Source organism: Propithecus coquereli, unplaced genomic scaffold, assembly GCF_000956105.1.
Source record: "Propithecus coquereli isolate 6110/MARCELLA unplaced genomic scaffold, Pcoq_1.0 Scaffold171, whole genome shotgun sequence".
NCBI classification, from domain to species: domain Eukaryota; kingdom Metazoa; phylum Chordata; class Mammalia; order Primates; family Indriidae; genus Propithecus; species Propithecus coquereli.
Genome location: NW_012141747.1, coordinates 5,644,544 through 5,671,925, shown reverse-complemented (window position 1 = coordinate 5,671,925; position 27,382 = coordinate 5,644,544). Strand labels below are relative to the sequence as shown.

The window sequence follows — 27,382 nt, the reverse complement described above, 5'->3', positions numbered from 1 at the left end:
AGGATCGCTTGAGCCCAGGAGTTTGAGGTTGCTGTGAGCTAGGATGACACCACGGCACTCTAGCCTGGGCAACACAGTGAGACTCTGTCTCAGAAAAAAAAAAAAAAAAAGGCACTGGGAAGACGGAAAAATTGGCAAGTATCCTCTAAAGCCTGTGACCCAATTCTGTCTAATGAAACAAAATGAAAATAATGCCCTGATAAAAAGAGAGGAAAGTATGAGTGGCTATGACCTTTTCTGCCCTATCCTTTCCCTTTCTGCCTTGAACACTGTTGTCTCATAAGAACATGATGTCTGGAGCTATGGCAGCCATTTTGCAATCTTGAGGGAAAGTAGTGACAAGGGCAGACACAGAATCCGGAGCCCTGATACTATAGATCTGCTGAACATATCATGGAATCACTTACCTCTGGATTTCTTGTCATGTGTGACAACGAACTGCTCTTAATTGGGTATTTGTTACTAATAGTTAAAATACATCCTAACTAAAATGTGGCTTCTCTTGAAGATGGAATGATCTGGCAATACTGGACCTGCATTTACCTGCACCAAAACTGGTACAGACAGCCCCTTTAGACAGGGCAGGAGCTCTCTTGTTTCTGAGCTTACTTGGTCCCTGTAGGCAACTGAGTTTGCAATCCCTGCCCTACATATCTTTCCTAAGATGGCTCAACTGCCCCCTCTTCTACAAAGCACTTCCTGATTCCTGCCTCCCCACACCCCAGCCCCACCAAGCTAGAAGTAATTACTCTCTCCTTTGCCTCCTTTCTATCTCCTACTGTACTTGCTCATTTCCTCCCCTCCTCCCTGGCTATCAGCCTTCTGAAGACAGGGACCATGCCTCGTTCATCTCTGTATCTCCCTTTGCTATCTAGCGAGATGCCTGAATACAGGAGGTACTGAATACATCTTTCTTGAATAAATAAATAAATAAATAAATACTCTCTGCAATAAAGCATGCCAATGTTCCAGAACATCCTATTCTCTAAGCTCATCAAGAGCTTTGCACAAGTGATGTGTGCTGCTTCTCAATCCGGGAATATAATTCCCCATCATAGCCCCATACCAGTGTACCCTGGGCTGCTCAGCCCTCAGCCCTAGTCACTGGAGCAAATCCAGGTCCCAGGCCCTGTTCTGGGTCCCTCTATTCTCTCCTTACTCAGGAAGTGGGTTAGGATAAAGACGATTGCATAAGACCCTTCCCACATACTCTGGGAAGAACTGTCGGTCACCACAAAGTCCAGAAAAGACAGAAGTTTACAGGCACACAAATCTCCTGTTTTACATAAGAGAAAGGACCAGCCACTTGAAAACACACACACATAATCATGGATATAGAAAGGAAGGGAGTCGGCCTTCTGCCCCGAGCTCTGTACCCCAGAGCCCTGCAGTCCTCTCAGACACACTTAGAGCACCCAGGTTGTCAGTGAAGCCAGAGGAGCATGACTTCCTTTTGCATCAATCCTGGATCTAATCTACACTTAGAAATGAACTGGTGGTTGACTTTAGTTCTAGCTTTTGGCAGATTCCCTCCTGGAACCTGGCTCTTTGCTCTCTACCAGCTTTTCGTTTTTGTTTTTGTTTTTCCAATTGTGGTAAAATACACACAACATAAAATTGCCATCTTTACCATTTCTAAGTGTACAATTCAGTGGCATTAAGTATATTCACATTGCTGTGGAACCATCACCATCATCCACCTCCAGAACTTTTTCATCTTCCCAAACTGAAACTCTATATCCATTAAACAACAACTCCCCATTCTCCCCTCCTTCCAGCCCCTGGCAAGCACCTTTCCACTTTCAGTCTCTATGAATTTGACTACTTTGGGTACCTCATGTAAATTCAATCATACAGTATTTGTTATTTCACTTAGCATAAGTGAAAGGTTACATGTTGTAGCAGTGTCAGAATTTCCCTTTTTTTTTTTTTTTTTACAATATATCATGACATTCAAAGAAATGTCTTCCTTTTAAGGCAAAATAATATTCCGGCATTATGTATATATCACATTTTGTTTATCCATTTCTCACTGGACACCTGGGTTGCCTCCACCTCTTGGCTGTTGTAAATAATGTCATTAAGAACCTAGGTATGCAAATATCTGTGCAAGTCCCTGCTTTCAGTGCTCTTGTGGTCCTGGCCTCTGACTTTCCCTCATCAGCAGAGATCCTCTAGATCAGTTTCTATTCCACTAAGCACAGAAACAGAATTTCAGGCTGGGCTCTCACGTAATGTCCACAGGAGATGCTCTGGAGTCGGGAGAGCCAGAGCTGAGCTGACCAGTAACCGGGGTAACCCGGGAACCAGTTTCTGGCCCCCGTGATGGAGGGTGAATCAGAAACAATGTGGCAAGAAGGGTAGGACATCCTCTCTGCCTCTGCGGAGGAGACACATACCACTGCACGGAGGAGAAGAGCAGGACAAGGGAGGCCTCTGTTCCCAAAAGGGCAGGCATGCCACAGAGACAGCCCCCGGGGCCACAAAGGGCAGCTGGGGCTGCAGGGCAGAGGTCACAGAAAGGGAGAGGGTGCTGAGACTGGTGCTGTTCAGAAGACCTCAGTTAGTGGGGTCTGTGGTGGGGTGGGGGGGAGTCTGGAATGCTCTAATTTGACAGATGGCTCCCAGCTTAGTCAACTCCTAAAGCAGAAGAGGCACAAAAGCAGAAACTCAAAGGGCTAAGGGGAAAATGGTGCATCACAGGTCTATAACCTTGGCCTTCAGAGCTATGTGCTTCCGTGCTTTGGCGGGAGGGAGAGCAGACTACAGTAGGGGCAAAGGCGGGGTCTGGGCACCTGTGAATCCCTCTCACCGTCTGCTGTAAGCAACTTTTAACTGGTTACATGATATTTTTTGGTGCCAAAATGTCTAGGTTCAGGTATTGAATGATGACAGCCTGGGAAGGGTGCAGCCACTGAGGGGAGCATTAATTGCTTCTGTGGAACTCTGTACATCTTAAAGTATTAGAAACATGAATTAAATACACCTCCTAAATGCCATGACCAAGGAACGGACTTGAGGCTCTCATTCCAGCCCAGACCAAACTCAGGGGTACCGCTGATGTCCTACCAGCCAAAGAGGGCTGTCAGTGGGGGGCAGCTTTAGGGACCTCCCCCTTGGTGACCCCAACCCAAGGAGCTGCCCTGATTTGCTGCAGATGTTCCCAGAGCCCTCCCAAGCAAACTGGGGCTCTTGGGAAGAACCCGGAGGCAAGAAGTCAGTCAGACCCAGAGACTGCCTCAGTCTGAGCCCAGTTCCTGGACTGCTCTGGGATCCCGAGAGCCTGTGAGGTCAGCCTGGACTTGGCTGCGTGACCTGGATCAAGGTGCCAAGGAGGCTGTCACCTCAGCTTTTTACTAAGACTAGAGCCAGAGCCAAAGATGGCCTGATGTCTCCAATCCGGGTGATGCAATGTCCCCACCAGCACCTCCCCCGCATGCTGAGCTCCAGGGGGACTGAGGGTCATGTATCCTACAGGCTTGAGGGTTTGGGACTCCAGTCTCCACCCCACACCTCAGTACTGACCAGACTGACAGAAGAGCCCATCCACACTGAGATCCCACAGGAGACCAAAGGCTCCCGAAGAAGTTTCTGGAGGCCATGTCAGCAGCTAAGAGGAAAAAAACAAAAGTTAGCCGGGTCATTCCCATGGCGTAATAGTAGCAAGATTCTACTACTCCATATTAAATAAATCCCATTTAATCCTCACAAGTTCACATAGTAGGAGGACACTGTCATCATTGCCATTTTACATATGAGGAAACCAAGCTCGGAGAGGTCAAGCAATTCACCCAGGATCACACAGCTAGTAAGCAGCAAAGCCAGGATTCCAGTCCAGGTCTGTGTCACTTGAAACCTACTCTGGCCACCTTCCTGTGTGGGAGTCTTGGTTCTCCTCGTCACAGCCATTCCCCTCCAGGGCAGGGGTCAGTGTAGAGGAGAGAAGGAACTTGCAGGCACTGACCACAGTCAGCTGGACAAAGACAGGGGCAGCCCCTCTCTGTGACCTTTGAATCATTTCCAGGTCAACACCTTAACCTGTCATCTGAGACCAATGGCTTGGAAGGTCCTTGGTACTGAGCACAGGTCCTCAAACAATGGTTGAGGGGGGAGTCACCCACCTGACTCAGACTCACTGGGGTCTTTATCTGAATACTCTTTCAATCAGGGAGGACAAGCTGGGGATTTGGAACATGGAGATGAGAAATGGGACAGGACCTGCCCACGAGTGCCATCTGGTCTGCAGACACTCAGAGGTGGGGCTTCTCCGTGGCTGGCCATGCTGCCCATGACACTGCTTCTCCCGAGAACACTGAGAAAAGCCTGCTGTGCTGGCACTGTGGGCACATCCCCTTTCAGGGTGAGGCTCTTTGTTTCCCCAGGGACTGGGCACTGTTGCTGGGGGACCCTGAGCCCAAGCACTCTCTGGGCCTTGACCTTGGAGGGATTACCTGGCCCAAGGTTGTGTCCCTCAACAAGTACAACCCGCATTTGACCAGTGGCTGGTGCTGGGTCCAAGGGCCTGGATGCCTTGCCTCAATCGGGACAACTCTAAAGGGTCATGGGGTTGCAGAGCCCCAAGGGGACTGCTCTCCTTCCCTCACATGTGTGGTTGTGAGTGCTCCCCAGTAAACCTGCACGGAAACCACCAGCTCAGAGTCTAGAACTATGCCTTTCTCCTCCTTTTGTACCTTCTGGTAATTTTTTCATAGTTGAACCCCTGAATATCTCCTAACAAGAACATAAATTCACTAAGGACATATGCTACCTGCTTTTGTCCACCCACCTCAACAAGGCTCACCTGCAGGTATGCACGAGGGCTCCAGGACAAGCCACAGAGATCTTCAGCACTGAGGCTGTAACCTGTTCGGCCAATGCCCAAGTGCCCACTGTATACCCGGCTGAAGCCCCCAGGAGATGGGAGGAGGGCAGACAGCAGGACCAAGTCCCTGAGAGAACTCAGGATGTTCTTTCAAAGAAACTCGAACCAATAGAGTTGGAGAGGTCTGCCCTCCTCACCCACCCCTGGCTCTCAGAACGGGCTCCAGGTACACATGTGGCCCCTGGCAGCCCTGGGATTCCACTTACCTAGCTGTATTTGATCAGATCGGGGGACCACTTAACCCCTCTTAGCCTAACCAGATTCTCCTTTCTGGGGAATTAGATGTGGGAACAGGGTCTGGCCTTATTTGGCCATGGAGCCTGGGAGGGGAGAGAAGCAGAGGCCTGTCTTAGGATCCCAGCCCTGGTTGCTCGACTCTGGTTCCAGCTCTTCCCGAGGCCCAGCACGTCCTTGCCCTGGGATCCCATGAACCACCCCTGCACCTTTTTAAGAATCCCCCTGGAGGCTTCAGGGAGCACCCATGGATTTCTGCCTCCCACAACCAGAGTCCTACATGAGGTTCTGCAGTACACCAAGTACACTGCCCAGAAGGCTCCCAAAGCCAAGTGCATGCCTTTCATGGACCTGCCTTCAGCTGTGTGAGAGGGGGGTGCATTTGTTTCTCCTTCCAGCGGAGTGTAAACTGGAAGCTCTACAGTAACATCATTCCTTGCAGATGATGGCCAGGTCCTGAGCAGAGCTGTGGGGGACCATAAGGACAAGGCAGTTCACAGGATTCACCCACCTAACCTCCACAAGCACCGTGAGCCCCAGCATCCTGAGGCACAGAGCTGATGCCAAGCAACTCACCCAAGGTGACACAGTGGCAAGAGGCAGAGCCAGAACTCACGCCTAGTTTGTCTGATCCCAGGGCTGGCTCCCTGACTCCTCTCCTCTATGCCTCCTGGCAGGAAGGAGGTGGGGGAAGAGCTGGGGAGGGCTGCCCCGTGCCTCCCGGGGCTGGGGTTGCAGAACCTTGTGGAGACCACCGCACCAACAAGGGTAGGCATGTCATGCCGTGTCAGGGTCACACAAGGACCCTCTGTGGGCACTGTCTCAGATGGGCTCTTTGTGCCTCCTGATGCCCGATTGTACATTTTGTCATATACTGTGCAAGGAGCAGAGAGGCTGCGCTGACTAGGGTAGAGAAGAATGGCCCCACTGTTCCTGTTACTCACCACCGTTCCTTCTGGGCCTTGGGGTGGGGGGGCAACAGCTACACACAAGGACACCAGGAGCCAGTGTGTCCTTTTCCTCTGGGGCAGGGACGAGCGATGTGAAAGACCCCAGAGGAAGAAGAGAGAGCTGGAAGGCTCCTTCTGGACTGCAGCCAGCCTGCTGAGTTGAGGAGTTCCTGGAATAATCCACCCTGCATGGTGGCTCTGATTTACAGCTGGGGTCCAGGCTCCAACTGGCAGGAATGGGACCAGCTGGAACTTGTGACCTGCCTGTCCCCGTACAGGGATGGTCCTGGGCGGTGGCCAAGGCCAGGCCGGCATCCTCATGCCGTGCATTCAGATCACAGCAGTTGGGTCCTGGGCTGTCCTGCTGGCTTCTCATTGTCTTCCTCTGTGCAAAGGTTTCAAGCCCTGGGCAGAACGCATGTCCCCCAAGGCAACATGTTCTAGCAGCAACCATGAGGGAAGAAATAGGGCGGTGTGGACAAAGCTATTTTCTAGGCTATTCTAACCTACAACTGCACAGAGGGAAGCAAATGCTCAAACACCTGAGTACCCTCAGCTCCAGAGTCATGAGGGCCCCACACTTCAAGGGGTGCTGCAGGGCTGTGGTGGGCCCTGAGATGATCTTTGACACAACAGAAGCACTTGTTGAGTGGCATGGACTGAATCACTGAGAGGCTAGACCTTAAGTTCACTTGGAACACCAGGCCCCTCAGGAAGGGCACAGGCAGCACTCTGAGACGCACACTCTGACATGGGAGGCAGAGGCCCCCAGGCGGTCGCAAGCTCTGTGGAACCACAGGCGAGTCCCTGCACCTCCCTGACCTTGGCATCCTTAGCATTACGGTGAGGATTAATGCCCAATCAACCTTCCTCCCTCCTCTCCTCCCACGCCCAGCCCAGCAGCACCCAAGGCAAGAAGAGGTTAAGTGCCCAGGGCTACCAGGCTGCAACGCTCCCGCCACCTAGTGGCAGGTCTGTGGTTCTCACCTGGAACAGCCACTGGAGCAGGGGCACCGGGCGGTCGGGCGCACGCAGGTAGAGCGTGCTCAGGAGGCCGCTGCGCAGAAGGGAGAGCTGCTGGGCCAGTGGGGAGCTGTGGGCAGAGAGGCAAGGTTAGGCGAGGCCCCACGAGGTGGCCCCACAGCATGCCTGCCTCAGTAACACTGCGGGAGACCGTCACTGCTCAGCTTCACTGGGATGCTGGGAAGCACTTCCCCGATGCGATGGACAAACATGCTTTTCGAGCCCTGGATGTGAGGAGCTGGGAAGGAAAAGCAACCCACGCCATCATCAGAATAATTTGCTTTTTTCGAGCGCTTTCCATGAACATATCTCACAGTGTTTAAAACATAGGGCTGGGGAGCACATTTTGTCCTTTCCATTTGACAGAAGGGGAGGCCAAGGTATTTGCCAGGGGTGTGAACAGGATTTGGCAAGGCGAGGAGGGAGCCCAGGAATCAGGGCTCCAGGCTGTGAGAGGTGAGCAGGATTACCCCCAGGCATGGCCAGAGGTTGGGGATCTGGTTTCACGGGGCGTTTCTGCTGCCTTGTGCTTTTCTGACACAAAGGGGACACCTAAGATGGAAAATAACAGAAAGGAGCCCAGGACAGGGAAATTCTGGGAAGGAAAGCTCAATCCACAGAGGATTCTTCGGAAAGCATGTGAGCAGCAGCTGTCCCAGAGTCAGGGGAAAGGCACTCAGACTGCCCCGCAGCTATGGTCATGACCTGTATGTCCACCCGTGCCATCCCAGTGGGCTTCTCCCTTCTAACAGGAGCTCTGAAAATCAGACCACTGGCATGCAGAGGAGCCCTGCCTTGAGTATGTCATTGCTTTGCAGATCACCTTGACCCACGAGATCCCAGGTCTCTCTAAAATGAGGAGTTCAAATGTTTCTTGTGGTTGTAGGGCCTCTGGTGGAAGGTGCTTCAGAGGTCATTTTAATGAAGGGTCAGCTGGACTTTGTCATCCTTCCTGAACTCTCCTGGTCATCCCCAGAGAGACGGGGTTTGGGGTAGGATTCTCCTATTCCCTGGGCATTTTGTGATTGTTCCTTTGCACTCTCTCTCTCTCTCTCTCTAGATGATGTCTCAATGATAATTAATATGGGCTCCAGGAAATAAAAAAGTAATTCCATGTTTGTTCTTCTTTTTAATGGCCCAAATCCATGGAAAGAACATTTCAGATAGTATTTAATGTCATGACCCTAGATAAAAAGTTCCTCAGTCAGCCCAACCTCCTCCTCTTCCTCCTTTTCCTTTTTTCAAAAGGACATTATACTTTAATCTGCCAGGAACAGAATGCTACAAAACAAAGATTCTCCTCTGAGCCAAGCTGCTGTCTCCCTGAGTATGTCCAGGCAATTTACAAATTGTATGTTTTTTTTCTAAGTCATTTAAGTTCAGAGGAGAAAGCAGCTTTGTTCCCATGGTTGTGAAGTTTACCACTCTGCAATAGACCTTTACTGGTACATACAAACACGTGTGCACCCCAGGGCTGCTGGCACACTCTGCTGTACTCCACGTGCCTGGTCACATAGAGACTTTCATGGACTGACCCCCAAGATGCATGGTTCAAGTACATGCACAGCACCCTGAATGCGGACAATACCCAGGCAGACCTTGCAAATTGGCAGGACCCCACCAGAGGCCATGTGGTGAGAAGGCTGGCACTTCAGGGACTCTGAGGCGAGAGACTCTGGCTCTGGCATTCCACTGGGGGGGAACCCTGCCGGTTTCCCAGCAGGGGAATTGATTGTACAAGCCCCTGTTGGCTCAGATCAACACATGACTAACTGGTGCTCTGAGGGGGAGACCCTGCAGGTCACAATGTCTCCCTTCTGCTATGCCGGCCTTGCTGTGCAGTTTCTGCCAGAGAAATGAATGATCGGTCGGTCTTCAAGTTCATTGCTGCTGAGCTGGGTTTCTTCTGTAAGACCAGGAGTGAGAGAGGGTCAGGAAGGACATAGTCCTGCTCTGCCCTGGAGGGAAGGGCTCTCAAGGAATTCTGTGTTTAGGGCTACATGAGATGTCAGGATTCCCTCTGCAGGCTGGGTGCACACTTGGCAGGAGGGAAGTGCTGCATCCCCTTGGCTCAGCCATAAACCCTTCTAAGCAGTTCAAGATGGCACAAGGTGACCTCGAGCTTGGCTACAGGGCAGGGAATGGGCCTCGTGTGCATACACTGTCCTGACTCTGGGGCAGGAAGGAGGGTCCCTGCCCAGGCACCCAGTTAGGGAAGCCTGGTAGAAAAGGAAACGGGTCGGGGGAGGTGAAGGGGGTGTGCAGTGAAAGCTAAATATCCTTGGGTGATAGAATCAGCTGTTGTCAGAGTCACATCCCCATATCAAGAACCCTGATGCTGGGTCCATGTGCATGCCTTTGTCCGTGGCCAAGCCAATGCTGAGATCAGAAGTTATCCTGAGAATGTCAGAGGACCCTGGAGGGAGAAGGGGTGGGACAGAGCCTTCCTGGGCAGCAGATGCCACTCAGGCCTGGCTGAGCATGAAGATCCCAGCTGTTGGGCCTGAGGATCCCAGTGAAGGGAGGTTCTGACGGGGGACCTCAGCCGTGAGTGGGAATGAGAGAGGCACAGGGCGCAGCCAGAGTCAGAACACTGCTAATCCCCAGCAATGACAGCGGGCAGGTGTCTGCTTCCACACTCGCTGCCCACTGAAACAGAAGGAAGTAAGGGGAGGAAATGAGCCAAAAAGAAGAAACACGTAAAACAAGTAACAACAAACAGGGGGCCAGTACGGTTCAGTGTGTTGGGCTTCTGGAGCAGAACTCTGACCTTCTCCTCGGAATTTCCATCAAGGAAAGATTCTCTAGTCTCTACCTCCTCATCTATTTAACAGGCAGCAGTCCCAGAGGGCAAAGTCTTCAAATGCCTGGAAATCCCAAGTGATGGCGGAAGGATAAACACCAAGTGTAGTTATTTATACAGTATCGGTTTATGGGACTTTGCCAAGTTACTCAAATGAAAGGCTAAATAAAATCCCTAAACACAACAGAAACACATAATGGTCAAAGCTTTCGCCTGTGCCCCTCATCTCCTTCTTTCTTTCCTCTGCTTAAAGATAAGCAGGCGCCAGCGCAGGCAGAAGCCCAGGGGTCCCCGCAGCAGCCGTGCACCCTCCCTGCTTGCTCCTTACTTTCAGGGCCACAGGCAGCCAGTGGGATGGCTTAGCCCTGTCCACACTCTGTAACTGCTGGATTTATTTCACCTGGGTTTCAACCCTGGCCTCTTCCTCTAGGAAGAGAAGGAGCTTGTGGTAAAACAAGAGCCCAGGTTGCTGGGCCTCAGGGAGATGCTAAGCTCAGCCTCGCCCACCTCCTGCACCGCCCCTCCTGCTGGAGTGTTCACGGGGAATGCCAAGACACTGGGGCTTCCGGAGAGCCCACCGGTCCTCACACCACAGTGGCAGATGCACCCGAGGACAAACGTGGACCCTGACATCCTTGTGAACACCACGGGCAGGCCTGTGAGTAATTCAGCCTGGCAAGGCCACCTCCACCCCTCTGACGGAGCCCGCTTCCGCCCCCTCAGCTGTACGTGGCTTGTCCTGACGCTTTTCCACTTGGGAGGGTCAGATTTCCTTTTGAAACGCTGTTGAAGGAGGAGGAAAAACTTCAGCTCCTGGAAATGGCTGGTAGCAGCTTCTGTCACAAAGGCATGTGACTTTGGTCCCAGGGACTGACCCCAGGTCGGATGGAGAGAGGGTCATCTGGGCCATCCGCGACTGCACGGCGGGGGCGGGGTGGGGTGGCATTCTCACACATAAACCTGTGCGGTCTGACAGGGAGGCTGCGGGGTTCAGACACCAGGTCTGTCTGCCTGTACTTGCCCTGTGACCTGAAACAAACTGCTTGCTTAATTTGTGCCGACATTTCCCATTTTTCCCCCTTCACGGAAGGGTAGAAGCAGTGCATCCATTTCAAGAGGTGATTTTTAAAAAATGGCATTCCCTTTTCCCGCCTCTGATAAAACTGATGTACGTTCATTGTAGAGAACTTGGAATACACAGAGGAGTAAAATGAGGAAAATAAAAAATTACCTGTCACCTCACAGTGTTAACTTTCTGTATGGCAAGAAATTGGACTGACTGCTTCTTAAGAGATTCAGTGACCTTGTTGTCTTCCTCACGGCCATGCTTCTGGCTGAATATGGTGGGTCATTATTGAAAGACTAGTATTTCCCACTCTTGTGTCTCTGGACTCTAAGTCCTTGGCACAAACAGGAAATGAAAGATGACTCCAGGCTAAATGGTGACCTTCAGGAAGTAGCCCTTACCCCTGCCCAGCAGGCGTCCCCGGACCCAGTCACAGAGTCACACAGCCGGCATTCCTCCAGAAAGCCACACTCAGATTCCCAAAGCCACAGATCTGAGGCGCCAGCAACACCATCTCCACTGTCCTTCATTAGCATATCTGAGGGAGGAGGGCCTGGATCCCGCACTCCAGGGAAGCTGGGCAGCCACCTGGCCCCATTTGGCAGGGCTGCTCTGATCCCAGGTCACCACTCCACAGGCCATCTCATCTGTCAAACACTTCCTGCCCGCCATCCCGTCTGGGACAGAAAACCTGCTGTTGGCACAAACCCTGATGCCAAAGCAGCCCAGGAAGACGCCTTCCTGTGTGTCCACTGCAGTCCCTGCCCAGCCTCTTCTTTGTCCCTCTCCTGTCTCCAGCTCTACTCTTTCTTCTTTTTCCTTTATTCTCTCCTTGTATCTTTTCATCTCTTTATTAGATATCGCGTCAATATGACAGTGTGAAACTTTACTAATGTTTTTACACTTAGGATAATCTCACACTGCAGCTAGGAATATATTCTAGACCTCTGGGCAAATATTTATGTATAAGAATATCCTCCACCTCATTGTTTATAACAGAGGAAAGCTGGAAATAACGTATATGTACAAAAAAATGAGGAAAATGGTTAAATATGTTAGGGCATCAATGCAATGCTACATTACTTCATCAACATTATATTGTCTAATTGCAATGTTTGGACATTGTTCAGATTCCGATTTGAGCAACCTACAAAATACATTTATAAAACAATTGAAATAACACTAACATATTAATGCTATTAAGAAATAACTATTTCTTTAGGTATAATAATGGTGTTGAAGTTACATCTAAAAATAGAATCTTATGTATTAATATTGGAGACACAACCTGAAATATTTAAGATTAAATTATACATGAGATTTGCTTAAAAGTAGTCCTGGGGGGATGGTGTTATTGGGCAGGGTTGAGAGCAAACAAGATTGGCTTTGAGCTGGTCCTTGCTGAAACTGAGTGATGGCTGTACAGAGGTACATTATACTGATCTCTCTACATTTATAGGCGCTTGCAACTTCCTGTGATGAGAACTTTTTTTTTGAAACAGAGTCTCACTGTGTTGCCCGGGCTAGAGTGCCGTGGCGTCATCCTAGCTCACAGCAACCTCAAACTCCTGGGCTTAAGCAATCCTCCTGCCTCAGTCTCCCGAGTAGCTGGGACTATAGGCATGTGCCACCATGCCCGGCTAATTTTTTCTATGTATTTTTAGTTGTCCAATTAATTTCTTTCTAATTGTAGTAGAGACGGGGTCTCACTCTTGCTCAGGCTGGTTTCAAACTCCTGAGCTCAAATGATCCGCCCACCTCGGCCTCCCAGAGAGCTAGGATTACAGGCGTGAGCCACCACGCCCGGCCTGTGATAAGAACTTTTTAAGGAAGCACATCAAAATGTTAAGAGTAATCTTCATATTATAAAATAAGATGGATTTAATTAGATTAATTTAACTTAATGAAATAAACATAAGAAAGCCCTGAGTAGCTGGAAAAGAGAGCAAGAGTCCTGTGTTCAAGTCCTAAGGTGACTGAAGAGACCATAGAAGCAGCCCGACCTCTATGCTCCTTACCAGGTGGGCCAGGGTGCCCCCCATTGCCCCTGGCCTCCAGCGCAGCAGGGTGCCAGCCTGTGTGAGTACCCAGCGGATGGCCATTGCACTGAATCCTGTGGGCTTTTTCTTTCTATTATTCTTGGATATATTAGCTCACAATTGCAAGTGTTGGCTATGATTGTGGTAAATCTTTTAAAAATCCTCCTGAAAAGTAACATAGTCAGTGGTTATATGATAATGATCATGAATTTACTTCCAAAAAGAAGAGGAACAAAGCAGCTGTCCTAGTGTTACAGAGTGTACTTGTGGCTGGGGACAAACCTTTCAGTTTCAGTACCATATACTGACTGGAGAAGTGCAGTGTCCCTAAAAAGTAGATGGACGAGACCATCGAATGTGCTGGATGGCCCAGAAAGTGGCCTCAGGGCTGACACAGACATAACCCCAAAGGCATGTATGAAGAGTCTGACTCAAACTATTCCGTGAAACTGGGGTGTAGGGGAAGAGAAAGCAACATGAACACGTAAATGCACAACCTGATATTTGCTATAATGCAGAATTTTTTAAAAGTATGTACATCAAAATTAGTAAACACTATAAATAGATATGTGTGAGTGTGTCATCTATATCCCTAAAAGCTGACATACCCAAATAGGACAAAATACTGCTTTGGATCTCCTCCTTTGGGGTGGCTCTACCCCTGGGCTCCAGGAGGGAGGGGACCTGTCCAGACTGTGCCACCCCTTCCCTCTCCCTCACATACACATACCTGAGGAACAGCCCTTCCAGGTGGTTTCGTGGTTTTAGGTGTGAGGAGTCCAGGATCCAAGGCAGGGGATGACTCCTGGGCAGAAACACAGTCTCGCCTGGATGTACTGGCGGGATGACCCAGTGTGGCAAGGAGAACTTCTCCACCAGCATCCTGGCAAAGCAAGGGGCACAAGAGCCGGGGTTAGCAGGTGCACCTGGGTCTGCAGCATGGCAGGAGGCCCAGGGAAGGCCAAGTGCTCTTTGCCCTGCAGTACCCCCCACAGGTCAGGGGGACAGCGCCACCTGTTGATGCAGGAAGAGCCCATCAGGTGCAGACTAAGGAGCCCTTCACTCTCCACTCTGTCAAGACACTCCTCCCTCAGCACACTACTCCAGGAGCCAAAAGAGCTGGTCACAGCCACAGCCCCAGCCCCACCCATTGGCTCTCTCAGGTCAAATTTTCACTGTGTGTTTACAATGCCAGGTGCTGAAGGATGAGTCAGGCGTGGGCAGCCAGGAAAAGTGTAAACAAATCACTGCAACACCCTTGGCGAGCAGAACTGACAGAGCAGACTACTGGGTGGCTCTGCAAGGGGTAGAGGAGAGAGGTGCGGCTAGGTCAGGGAGGGTGCTGCAGTGCAGATCCTGGCCCTGCCCTGTTCAGAGAGTCTGATTTAGCAGGTCAGAGCTGGGCCCATGGACAGGGAAGGAACAGGGAGAAGGAGAGGAGATACGGTTCAACTATATTAGGGAGAGGTAAAAATTGTTCAGACTTAAGGACCCACTGACACGGGGAAGGGGAAAAGGGAGGCAGCTAAGATGACTCCTAAGAACGAGCTAAATCTCTACACGATGAAGGACTGGTGTGGGCACCTAATCCAGTTTGCTGGTGGGAGAAAATAGCAAGCTGCAGAAGGGGTGTCTGTGTGTGTGGATGTGCATGTGTCTATACACATAGCACACACAGACATACTTAGACACACACAGCACCCCATGTATATAGGCTACACCCAACTACTACCTAGAGTCATCCCTAGGGAACAGAATCAGGAGAGGGGAGAGGGAGAGGAGACATTTCTTATTTACTTCATATAACTGTCTTCTGCTTGACTTTGTAGCAATATAACACACACTTAACAATAACAACAAAACAAACTGTGGACACTGCTTCCCCTCCTCTCACCAGAAGACAGCCCATACCCAGGTTTCCAGCCGGGCCCACTGTCTGAAACAGCAAACACAGGGGGAGGCCCCCTTAGGATCCGGACACAAGTAGCTGGTGCTGGAGGTGGAGTGGCCTACTCGGTGGCCTGCCAGCTGGCCACACAAAGTCTGTCTGACTTTCTAGTCAAGTGACCCAAAGTAAGGCCCCAACCCACATTGCAGGGCCATCCTGAGAATGAAATGGCCCCAAAAATGGAAATTATGTTGGAAAACCAAGAGGATTCTGACCCTGCAGGCTTTTGGAAGCAGTCTCAGCAAATTGCCACACAAATGGTAAAATAATTTTCTGTTTTGTTCATGTTTTTGCCATTAGAGTTTTCTATCCATTGCTTCTTATATATTGCTTTCACAGTTAGAAAAAATGTACAAATTATTAAAAGTCTCCAAGAACTAGGCTAATCTGTAATATGGTCCTAGCTCTGTCCCCAAAACTATCGTTCAAAGGGACTTTTGTGATATTAACTATAATGTATGTGCATTCTTAAGAGTTCTGAGACGATGCATACATCTAATTGAGGATTTCCTGTACAGCCGAGGGCTGAGGATAAAGGATGATGTTGTGGTTTAAGTGTCCGCCTCTCCCCCAGCCTCAGCACACACACACGAGGTCTTTCAACTTTAAGAAACGAAGTATTTAGGATGTCATCTACCCAAGATGCAAGCCTCCAGTCTTAGAGCATGCGCAGGTGGTCTGCTCAGGATGATCAGGGGTCTTTTCCATAACAGGCAGTTGTGGCAATCATAGGATGCTTTGTCTGGCAGATGGTGGCTAGCCCCCACCCTCAGCCTCACCCCTTCCTGACCCACAGCCCCTTCCCTGGCCCCCACCACTTCCTCTGGCCCCATTCAGGGATGGAAGAGGCTGCTGGCTTTGTATATCCGTGAGTGATTTCTTTAAAGCAGAAACTTGAACAGTCCCATCGAAATGATCCCACATCAAAACAACCACCTCAAAGTGGCTGTTGTCAAAAGGCTTTGTTAAAGCACCACTGGGAAATTCACATGCCTGGAAAATTAGCAGTGATTTCAAAGCCAGGAATACCTTCTGCCTTAAGCTGGTCACACAGATAGCTCCCTTTCAAAACATCCAAGCCATGACTTCTGGAATCCTGGATACACTCGGTAGGAAGGTAAAGAGCTAGGAGAATCGTTCTTACTACAGCAATTTTAAAAAGGGTTTAAAAGGTTTAATTTCAAGGCTATCTAACTAGTGAGCAGAAAACTTGGAAACCAAATCCACAAGTCTCAGCTCAGAGAGAAAATTGCTTTTGCCTCATATAATACCCACCATGGCACTCTTGCCAAAGGAGGCCTTTGGCCCTAAACATAATGATTAAATTCACTCTTCATGCTCCGCCGTTATCTATCCAGATGCTTCCTGAGACATCAGAAAAGACCCAGCACCTGCCCTTTTTGGAGTCAACGTCTGTGCAGTGTGCAGGGAGCTCTCTTTGCCTATGTGGGATGCTGTTCAAATCTGAACACATTCCCAGATTTTCATGGTGAAAACTGGTACCAGCCAGTAGGCAGGGGTCCTCCTAATCTAGACCAAGCAAACGACAGCCTGCAGCCCAGCCCTGCCCATGGCCCGTTTCTATAAACAAGGTCTTACTGCAACACAGCCGCGCTCATTCGTGTTCCTACTGTGTGTGGGAGTGTTCACGCTACAACAGCAGAGTGGAGTACTTACAGTGGAGACCACATGGCCCTCAGAGCCCCAAATATTCATTATCTATTTACCAACTATTCAGAAACAGTTTGCTGATCCCTGACCTAGTCAAGAGATGATTATCAGAGAAACTTGAGGACAAAGCATGTGGCAGCCTGGGCATGGCTCGTAATCACCTTTGGGTGACCATACAGTGTAAATCACTCGAGGATCTGAGAGGCAGGGACCCTGGAGCAAGTCTGTATGTTATCACTCAACAGTCCCACAGGGAGTGGATGTGGAATGCTAACTTAAAGCATGTACCAAAACTTCACCCATCACCCTTGGACCGGTGCTAAATAATACAACTTAGGCTCACAGAAGCAGCCAGGCCTGGACAGCAGGACAACAGGGTGTGTCGACCAGCCTGCCCTGGCCACACAGCTGAGGCCGCCCCGTCGCCCACCCCACCCCCTCTTGGGCACACGGTTCCTAAAGTTCCCCCTCTGGCCCTCTCAACATGAATTCCCCTTCTCCTGGGTCATTCCCATTAGCCTACCTTCTGTTACATCCTCCATGAAAGAAAGAGAAACAGAGACAGACAGACAGACAAAGAAACCAACCAACCTGTCCTGATCCCGCTGCCCTCTTCAGCTACTGCTCGTTTTTCTCCTTTATGCTCTCCTGTTCTCCCATGAACTTCCCACTCCAGTCAGGCCCGTCCCCACCAGCCCACCAGTGCTGTTCTTGTCTAGGTCACTGTGACCTCTACGTTGCCAAATGTAATGGTCATTTCTCAGTCATCCCCACGCTGGAGCTACCAGCAGCCCAGCGTTCAGGCACCCGGTTTCCCTCCAACCTGCTCAGCATTCTTTGCTGCCTCCTCCTCTGGCCCCGAAATGCCACTGGCCCTGTGCCCTGGGGGCCTTGCCCTGCTCCCTCTTCTCAGTCCCCTAGGTGGGATCTCATCCAGTTTCACGGCTTTAAATGTCATCTGTACATGGGGACTCCCAAGCTTGCCTCTTTGGATGCACATCCGAACCACCTACCAGATCTTGCGCCTGGATGTCCCAAATGAACTCTTGATCCTGTGCCCACCCCTCACCACAGCCTGTGGTCACTTGGTCTCCCCCACTTTAATTAAAGATAATGCCAACCTTTCGGTTGCACAGGCCCAACTCCTGGGGTCTCCTTTGATTCCTCTTTCTCCCACACCTTCCATGCAGTTTGTCAGCAAATCCTGTCACTTCTACCCTGAACACATCTCCAGAACTGGCCCGCCCCTCACCGCCCACCTCATCCAGGCACCATCACTATTCCTGGGTTATTGCCTCATCTGGCCATGGTCCCCCTCCAGCCCTCACCCCCATACCTCGCTGGTCTTCCCTCAACACCGCAGCCAGAGGGGCCTGTGCAAATGTTTTGACAATGTTTGAGATTGACGGTGGCGGGCTCAGAGCCAAAGCTCCGAGATCCAGCACCTGCCCTTGGCCTCCTTGCCCTCCTGTTCTCACACATCCCCTCCTCGCTGCTCCCCAACACACTAGGTGCACTCCCATGGCAGGGATGCCTAGAGCTGGCTCTCACCTCCTTCATGCTTGGCTTAAAAGTCATCTGCTCACGGAGGTATTCCTTGACCCCTCGTCCAAAATCTTACCCCCCACCCACTGCCGCTTTATCCTTTCTCATGAGCACTTGTGGAGCTTCATTTATCTTGTTTATTGTTCATCTCCCCAACCTGAAAGTGAGCAACATGAGGGCAGAGATCTGTCTGGTTTTGTTCCTGCTATATCCTCAGAGGTTATAACAGAGCCTGGCACCTGGCTGGCACTCAATAAACATTTGTTGGATAAATGAATGGATGGATGGACAGATAGACAAATGGATAGATGGTGTTATAGACTGTTTATGTCCCCCCCAAATTCATATGTTGAATCCTCACCCCAAGGTGATGGTGTTAGGAGGTGGGGCTTTGGGGAGGTCATGAAGGCAGAGCCCTCATGAATGGCATTATTGTCCTTATAAAAGAGGCCTCAGAGCCTCTCTACTGCTTTCCACCATGTGAAGACACAAGAAGGTGGCAGTCTGCAACGTCGCCAGAACCCAACCATGTTGGCACCTGGTCTTGGACTTCTAGCCTCCAGAACTGTAAGAAATAGATCTTAGTTGTTTATGAGCCACCCAGTCTATGGTACTTTTTTCTAGTAGCCCAAATGGATTAAAACAGATGGAAAACAATGTACCCTGAAGATGGATTCAGCTGTGGCCCCTGGGCATCTCTGAGACTCTGTGGTGCAGATGAATCCAGCCCTCCCTCCAGCCAATGGCCCAATTAAATCAGGACAGCAGAGCCCCCAGCCAGATGACAGCGCAGACAGAGACACTTTCTTTTCCCCAGACAAGGGAAGATGAAAAATGTCCTGTGGCCGTAATCTCCCCTTGAAAGGCATTTTTCATTTGGATTGTGGTTTTGTGTAGCTATTTTCCCAAGAAAGCTGGTTCTGTTATATAAATTTGGGCAGATAATGGGGGCAGAGCAGGCTGCGTTTTATGATCCCTGTGTCTTCAAAGGCTCAGACTAGATCTTGATGCACAGCAGGTGATTGGATATTTCTCAAATCAATGAATGAATGTGGCTTTAAAAGAAGGCAGCTTTAGAAGCTTCAGAACCCATAAACGGTATACAAATTGCTAGTCAAACTCTGTCCAAAACCACAGTGGGTGGACACTTAAGTCCTTCCCCTTCAGGGCCCCGGCCGCTCACCTATGCTCAGGTGTGAGAGGCACTTCATCTTCATCAAAATGCAAGGAGTTGAGATTGAGACAGTCCTGCAGAAGCAGCTTCTCTCGCTCCTGCTCCAGGGCCTGTTGCCTGCGGGTGGGATGAGAGCCAAAGCCAGGGGTCAGTGCTGTTCCTGGTCGTCCAGCCCTGGCACCAGGCTGCAGGGACCCTGACCTAGAGCCAATGAACCAGAGGGCTGCACTGTCCTGGTCTACCTTCACAAAGGCTCTCAAATTTAGATTTTTAGAAGAGGAGGGAGGGGTTGCATTGCATAGATTGTGCTGTTTTCAAATGAGCAGACAGCTCCTGAAGGAAGATGTTTCTCACCATACAATTTCAAATGTGTCTTTATTTCTGTACTTTGTTCCGGCATTCATTTACTTTTCTTTCTTTTTTTTTTTAGAGATAGGGTCTCACCATGTTGCCCAGGTTGGTCTCAAACTCCTAGGCCCAAGTGATCTTTCAGCCTCAGTTTCCTGAATAGCTGGGACTAGAGGTGTGCACCCCTGCACCCAGCTTTGTTTACTAATACACCAAGGCCTGGGCCTGGCCCTTCTGCTCCTCCCGGGGCCCAGGCACATGACCGGGAGAGGGCTGTGCCCCCATGTCTCAGTATCCCTGAGACATGGCCCAACTCTGTGGCCACACATGGCAGCCCTCCAGCTCCTATCATTCCCTCTTTCTCTCCCTTTGACCCACAGTGGCCTGGAGCCCTCTGTTCCCACAGGTCCTCAGGTCTCAAATATTTTCTTTTTAGCCCAGGCCCGTCCTGAGCTGAGATCTTCCAAGCCAGCCAGTCACTGGATGATTTCCAGCTGAATGTGACCAGGCCCCTCCAGCGGCATGTGTCCACTACCCTGGCCATCAGATGCCACGTTGGCCTCCTCCCAGGGACCTCCCAGGGTAAATCCCTCCCCAGGTCCCCTCATCTCCTCATCACTGGCCCTCTTTCGCCCTTCCCATCCATTCTCCAAAGGAAGAATGCAAGATCTTTCTTACACACTAGGAAAGCATATCTGCCTGCTTAAAGTTCTCCCATCACCCAGCCTTGTGTCCACAGGGCTCTCATGATGTAGCCCCAAGCACACCTTGGCTGCATCTCCTGCCACGCCCCTCCCACCCCTCGGCACTGAGGATGCAGGTCCTCACCAGCATGGTCTGTCCTACCTGTCCTTACATGTGAGGACACCCCCCTCACAAACTCAAAACTTCAAATCCTGCAAGGTTCAAGGACGAAGATACCTCTGGGGAGCACTTTCTGACCTCCAGCTTCAGTGTCACTCTTCTGGGCCCCTCCACAGCAATTTTACAGCATGGGGAATTCTGCAATCATTATGTTCAATTTCCAGGTGAACAGGGGCTGCACCAATGGCTATTATCCATTGCCTGGCATGGGGCCCAGCACATAGTGTGCTATGGAGTGAATGTTTGTGTCCCCCAAAATTCATATGTTGAAGTGCTAACCCCCCACTGTAGCTGTATTTGGAGTAAGGGAGTGATTAAGGTTAAATGAGGCCATAGAGTGGGGCCCTGACCAGACAGGATTAGTGTCTTCATAAGAAGAGACTCCAAAAAGCTCACACTCTCTCTCTGCCACGTGAGGACACAACAAGAAGCCAGAAAAACCAAAAGATTGGTTTCAAGGGAAACCAATCAGCCAGAACCTTGATCTCCAGAACTTGATCAGAATTTCCAGCCTCGAGAACTGTGAGAAATAATAATCTGTTGTTTAAGCTCTGTTCTGCAGTATTCTGTTACAGCAGCCCAAGCTGACTAAGAGCAAGACCCTCCAACACCAGGCACGCTGATGACCAGGCATGAGGAGTCCCCACCATTGCTCACTTTCCTGTCAATATTTTTGAGCATCTATTAAATTTACAGCACAGTGGGCACTGTGGAAATATATAGACAAGGTCCCTTCCTCCACTTACAGTCTAATTGGGAGAAAATCTACTCAGGTGGAGGAGTTAAATGATGAACATGTCAGGATAGTAAGAGAGCCCAGAGGAGCTGTATGGAGGAGGGAGATGCGATGACTGTGGGGTGGGCCACAGGGCCAGGAAGGAACAAAGGCAGAGAACAATAATTCTTCCCACGTGTGTTTCACTCCCTCCTCCTGCAGAAAAGAATATGGGGCTGGGAACTCTGGGAAAAGCAGAGACGAATGAGGCGTCAGTCCTTCCAGCAGGAGAGGTGAGGCAGGACCCAAAGTGCTGAACAGTGGCTTCAACCCACCTACATGTGACTTCTGCAAATGTAATGTACATACACTGAGAAAAACAACACAATGGAGAGAGGACACAAGAATTAAGTAGCGTGGGCAACCTGCCCATATGCCATCAAAGGGCATGCCTCAGTGGAGATGACCTGAACACGTGAGCGGGCCGTTCCTGGCCAGCCTTGGTCCTCTCGAGCCTGGGCTTCTCACAGTGTGAGGAGCCACTGTGTGCTGGAGGGGTCTACTATTTTCACCCAAAATAGCCCCTCAGTGCAAGCCGAAGACATCACCAGGCACTCGACAGAACAAAGAGCCAAAGGTTGTAGTCTGTAACACCACCTGCACCTCCCTAGGATTTCCAATTCTGATTAGGTTCAATTTTTGCCTTTAGTGCTGCCTTTAGAAACTGCTTAGGGTAGGGAGGGGAAAGGCTAGTTAGAAGTTAGTTCAGAAACTAACTTTTACGTGAGACATGGCTCCACTGTAATACCAGGGAGAAGGCAGGGGTGAAATAGATAAAATCTATGGGAAAACGGGCAAAGCGTGCCTAAGTGCTAGGACAGGGCAGTAGGAAGTGCGGGAAACTCTTGTCTGCCCAGCACAGTCAGGCAGTGCGCCTCAGCAGCAAAGCTGCCTGCTTTTCCGCTTGCCTCCAACAGAACACGTGAGTGGGAGTCGTGACACCCCCAACTAGCATGAGTTGGGCAGAAAGGAGGTAAGGTGGAGAGAGGACCTGGAACAAGGGCTTTGGGGGTCTGGGAGCTCTCTGCCTTGGTGATGCCACCCTCTGACCACGCTACCGTACCACGTGCTCATTATTAATCAGAGCACACAGTGTCTAGAGGGGGCAGGCTGCTTTATTCTGACAGGAGTTTGCTCTGAGTCCTGGATCGCTGCCGATGCCATAGACATGAACACCCCATGATGGACTGTTTCTCATACTCACCTCTTCTCCTGCAGTAAGTAATCCAAACTGTTGACATAGTGCTCTGAGCCCCCAGAGGCGAACTAGAGAAACGAGACACGAGAATGAGGAAGAAAGAGAAAGACCAAGATAGAGGGAAAAAAAGAAAAAAATATATAAATTAAGCCCTTTATTTATTTTACTGTTCTGATTAGGTAATACATTTATATGACTAAACCCCTCGCCCCAGCCACCTAGTTCCCCCAACAGGTGCCTATGGGTGGGCATTCCTCGTGTGCTTTCGGAGGTATTTTATGGAGACGAGCAAGCAGTACTGTGTCATAGCTTCCCCCCTAACACAAATGGTAGCAGACACCTCATTCTGCACTTTGCTCTTTTCAATTCACAATGTCTTGAGGATCATTCCCCAACAATGCCAAAGGGATTCTCATATTTTCAATCTCTCTCTCTCTTTAAAAAACATTTTCAGGGTATTCTGATGTATGACTAAAACATAATTTATTAATTCTTAGTGGTAGACATTTAGGTTATTGATAATTTTGAGCTATTACCAATAAACTGAAGCCCTATTCTTAGAATAAATTTCCTGGATCTATGGGTCCTTAAATGTTCCCACGGTCTACCTAGCAACAGCAGTCTATCACCTACTAGAAGTTCATCACTGAAATCTCCACTTAGGAATCCTGATCTACCAGACCAGAGTCAGCAGCAGTCTTTGTGCCCTGTCAAGCCCAGACCCCAGCACCAAGGCCCACCCTTGCTCCAGGGCCATAATCCTCACCTTAGCACAAAAGCCTTGATAGGCTCCATGCAGAAGCAGCATGGATTTGGTGCCACCCCCAAGTCATCCATTAGCAGCCCAGCCTTGGGGAACTATCCTCCCAGACATGAGGGCCCAACGGCTGTAGAGAGGTTGAGCATGTGTGGCCGAGGCGGGATAGCCAAGGTGAGGTGGCTGAGGAAGGGCAGCTGTGGTGTGGCTGAGGAGGGGTGGCCAAAAGTTGTGGCCTGAGGGGACTGTGAAAGGGTGGCTGAAGAGGGAGAGCCAAGGAGGGGAGGCAAAGGAGTGGACACTGGACACTGGCTTACCGAGGCACGAACATCCACCTCTGGGGCCACAGCCTGCTGGCACAGACCTGCCATGTTGCAGAACAGCTCATCCAACGAGTCTGGAGGTTCCTGCTCCAACTCCTCAGGCGGCTGGTGGGCCAGTCTTCTCAGGCCCTGGGGCCCCACTGCCACCCACCTCTGGGCTGGGGCCTCCTGGCCAGGCTGCAGTACCCTCGGGTTTAGGAACTCTATAGGTGGTGGGCTCCAGTGGGGGGGGAACATGTCCCCAGGCACCTGCATCTTGGGCTTCTTTGGCTGACTGGTTGTCAGAGCCAAGGAGGGACTGTAGGGCCGCCGGACAGGGCAGAGAAGCCCCTGGTTCATGGGATGGTCGAAGAAGCTGCACTTCAGGTTGGGCAAGAGGATGGGCACAGTGGTGGCTGCCTGGACCCCTGCAGATGGTACAGAAAACTGTGGTGCCCCCACCCACCACTGTCCCACACATCAAGCCATGCTGGGTGATGAGAGGGGTAACTGGGTGAGGGGGCAACATGGGACTTGTGTGGGCAGTATACAAGGGAAATCCCTCAACTGTGGGTTTTCCATTCCCTCTTGGCCCCAAACTTCATGTGGGCTCTACCTGTGCAGGTGAGGGACGCCTACCTTCTCTCCGAGGGAGGGGCAGCAGAGTCTCCTGGGGCCTGGCCATCTGCAAACCATGGGATGTTCTGTCCTGGAAAGAACTGCCTTCCTGTCAGGTGAGGTGAACCTCCAGAAGAAAGCTAAAGCCTCTGAACCCCTAAGTATCCCAGAGAGGAGGGCCTGGGCCCAACAGTGTCCAGGAGGGATTCCTCCTCCAGGTCCACCTTGAGGACCAAGCACTGTGGTACCACCAAGGTCAAGCTGCAAAGGTGAAGGGGACACAATCTGACTTCTCATTTCAAGGACATGATAAGCAACATCAACATTTTTTTTAAACCCATACAAAATTAAAAACAGTACAGCTTAGCAGAAAAGCTATGTTCTAAGATGTCCCTCATGTCTTGCTTACTTGGTGTCACCCTGTAAGAACAGCTGTTTGCTCACAGGGGTGGGGCAGGATGTCTGGTCCCCAAGTGCCAGCACAGATCTGGCACATGGTAGGGATCTGTGCATTTCTGTTGAATGAGTAAGTGATTTAAAGAGACCCTGGGGCTGGCCCAACAAGCCTCCTCCAGCATGAGGAGCAGTCCATCTCCAGCCAAGAGGGGCCATGGCATATGCACAGATGTCTCCTGTTGGATCAGGCTCAGGCTCAGATAAACTGCAATGCAGATGAAAGGCTAAAGAGTCTAATGATCAAAGGAAACGGAAGTTTATGAATACGAACACTAACTCAACAAGGGTTCAAACTTAACAACAGTGAAAGAAATTAAACTCAATATGACTATGACATATTATTCAATAATAATCAAAAATTAAAAATCTATAACAATGAATTTTGACACAGTTGTGAGGAAATGCATTGCTGTTAGCACTGAAAATAGTTTATTCTTTTTAGATGGCAATCTATCAGTACCAAAATAACTCCCAAAACGTCCATATCTGGGAGCGACATCAATGAAAATGGAGTAGCGGGGAGTCCCAAAAGTCTGCCCCTCCACAAACACAAGTAAGCTGGGAAAAACTGTCAGGACCAATACTTAGGGAACTCTTGAGTTCCAATAAAAAGCTAATGAAAACCACAAAGCCTGAAAAGGAAGAGGATAGTGAAGGAGATACAAGGGGGAAAATAAAGGCTTTGAAAAGCTCTTATGTAAACCAGAGAATCTAGAAGGCCACACGCGTGCCCAAGGCTAGAAGCATGCTGAGGAAGGACCTGAGAAGATCCTCAGCTGTCACCTCTGGCTCATCTTTTGGCTCCATATCATCGGAAAGTGAAGGATAAGGTAGAGTTGCAAAAGGCCTGGCTAAGCATCGAAGGAGTGCCCCAACACAGCCATTCTGCAAGGCCCAGGGAAATTTTCCTTTCTTTTTTTCTTTTTGGCTCTATATGTTTAATATCTATCAAATCATCAGTTGACCACTAAAGCTAAAAGAACAGAGGCCAGTGTGACCACACTCAATAAGATAATATAGTCTTTACAAAAATAGTTTAGAAAAGTCACTAAACAAACAAGTACAACCCACAACAAGTAGGGGTAGTGGAAGAATCTGATTTCCTGAGTTACTGTGTTACAATAGTCAAAATGTCAAGTTTTCAACAAAAAATGACAAGGCATGCAAAGATACAAAAGAATATGGCTCATTCACAGGAAAAAAAGGAAATTAACAGCAACTGTCTCTGAGGAAGCCCAGACATTGAACTCACTAGATAAAACTTTAAATCAACTGTCTTAAATATGCTCAGAATTAAAGTAAAGCATGGGTGTAGTGGATCATGCTTGTAATTCTAGCATTTTGGGAGGCAGAGGTGGGAGAGTGCTTGAGGCCAGGAGTTTGAGACCAGCCTGAGCAAGAGCGAGATCCCATCTCCACAGAAAAATTAGCCAGGCATGGTGGCACCTGTGGCCACCAGCTACTCGGGAGGCTGAGGCAGGAGGATCACTTGAGCCCAGGAGTTTGAGGTTGCAGTGAGCTATGATGATACCGCTGCATTCTAGCCTGGGTGACAGAGTGAGACCCTGTCTCAAACAAACAAAAAAACCTCAACAATATAAAGGAAACCATAGACAAAGAACTGACAGAAACCAGGAGAATGATGTCTCACCAAGTAGAGAATACCAATAAAGAGGTAGAAATTATAAAAAGGAACCAAATCGAAATTCTGGACTTGAAAAGAACAAAACTGAAATGAAACACTCAGTAAAAGATCTCAACACCCGATTTGTGCAGGCAGAAGAAAGAATCTATGAACTTTTAGACAGGTCTATTGAGATTATCCAGTCTGAGGAACGAAACTAAAAAAGAATGTTGAAAATGAACAGAGCCTCAAAGACCAGTGGGGCACCATTAAACACATCAACATGTACATGGTGGGAGTCCCACAAGGTGAGAAGAGATAGATAAAAAGGCAGAAAGAACGTTTGAAGAAATAATGGCTGAAACCTTCCTATATTTAATAAAAACATGACTTTACACTTTCAAGAAGCTCACTGACCTATAGTTAGGTCAAACTTACAGAAATACACAACTAAATAAATCATAATCATACTGTAAAAGCCAAAGACAGAGAGAATCTTAACAGCAGGAAAAGTGACTTATCAGATACAAGGAATTCTCAACAAGATTAAGAGCCAATTTCTCATCAAAAACCATGGAGAGCAGAAGGTAGCAGGATGAAATATTCAAAGTACTGAAAGAAAAAGACTGCTAACCAAGAATACTATATCCAACAACAGGAGAAGAAATTAAGACATTCTTGATAAATAAAAACTGAGAAAATTTATTGATAGCAAACCTGTCTTACCATAAATACCCTTCAGGCTGAAATCAAAGGATATTAGACAGTAACTTGAATCCACATGACAATATAAAGAATACCAATAAAGATGTGTACTTATAATTACGCACTTATAATAAACATAGTACAATATAATTGTATTTTTCTTTGTAATTCTTTATTCTTCTATCTGATTTAAAGCAATAACTAAAAATCTGTTTTGATGGATACACAACCATATAAAGCCATATAAAGCCATATAAAGATATAATTTATATGAGAATAACAGCACAGAAGGTGGGGAGAGAACAGAGCAATATAGGTGCGAAAGTTCTGCATACTATTAAGTTGGTATTAATCCAAACTAGATTGTGAACTACTATTTATAGGAAAATAAGAAGTATCA

The 27,382-nt window shown here is 49.3% G+C and overlaps 1 protein-coding gene across 1 annotated transcript in view; it reads right to left on the bottom strand.

Annotated features, from left to right (window-relative positions):
- Positions 1 to 24,264, bottom strand: part of FAM178B (family with sequence similarity 178, member B) — an 85,596-nt gene extending 61,332 nt beyond the window's left edge. The window contains exons 1-7 of the mRNA XM_012641875.1: positions 24,219 to 24,264; positions 23,613 to 24,007; positions 22,527 to 22,588; positions 19,345 to 19,452; positions 13,728 to 13,880; positions 7,054 to 7,159; positions 3,526 to 3,610 (exon numbers count right to left, since the gene is read on the bottom strand). Coding sequence (XP_012497329.1) covers positions 3,526 to 3,610; positions 7,054 to 7,159; positions 13,728 to 13,880; positions 19,345 to 19,452; positions 22,527 to 22,588; positions 23,613 to 24,007; positions 24,219 to 24,264 — 955 coding nt within the window. The remainder of the gene's footprint in view (positions 1 to 3,525; positions 3,611 to 7,053; positions 7,160 to 13,727; positions 13,881 to 19,344; positions 19,453 to 22,526; positions 22,589 to 23,612; positions 24,008 to 24,218) is intronic.
- Positions 24,265 to 27,382: the final 3,118 nt, after the last annotated feature.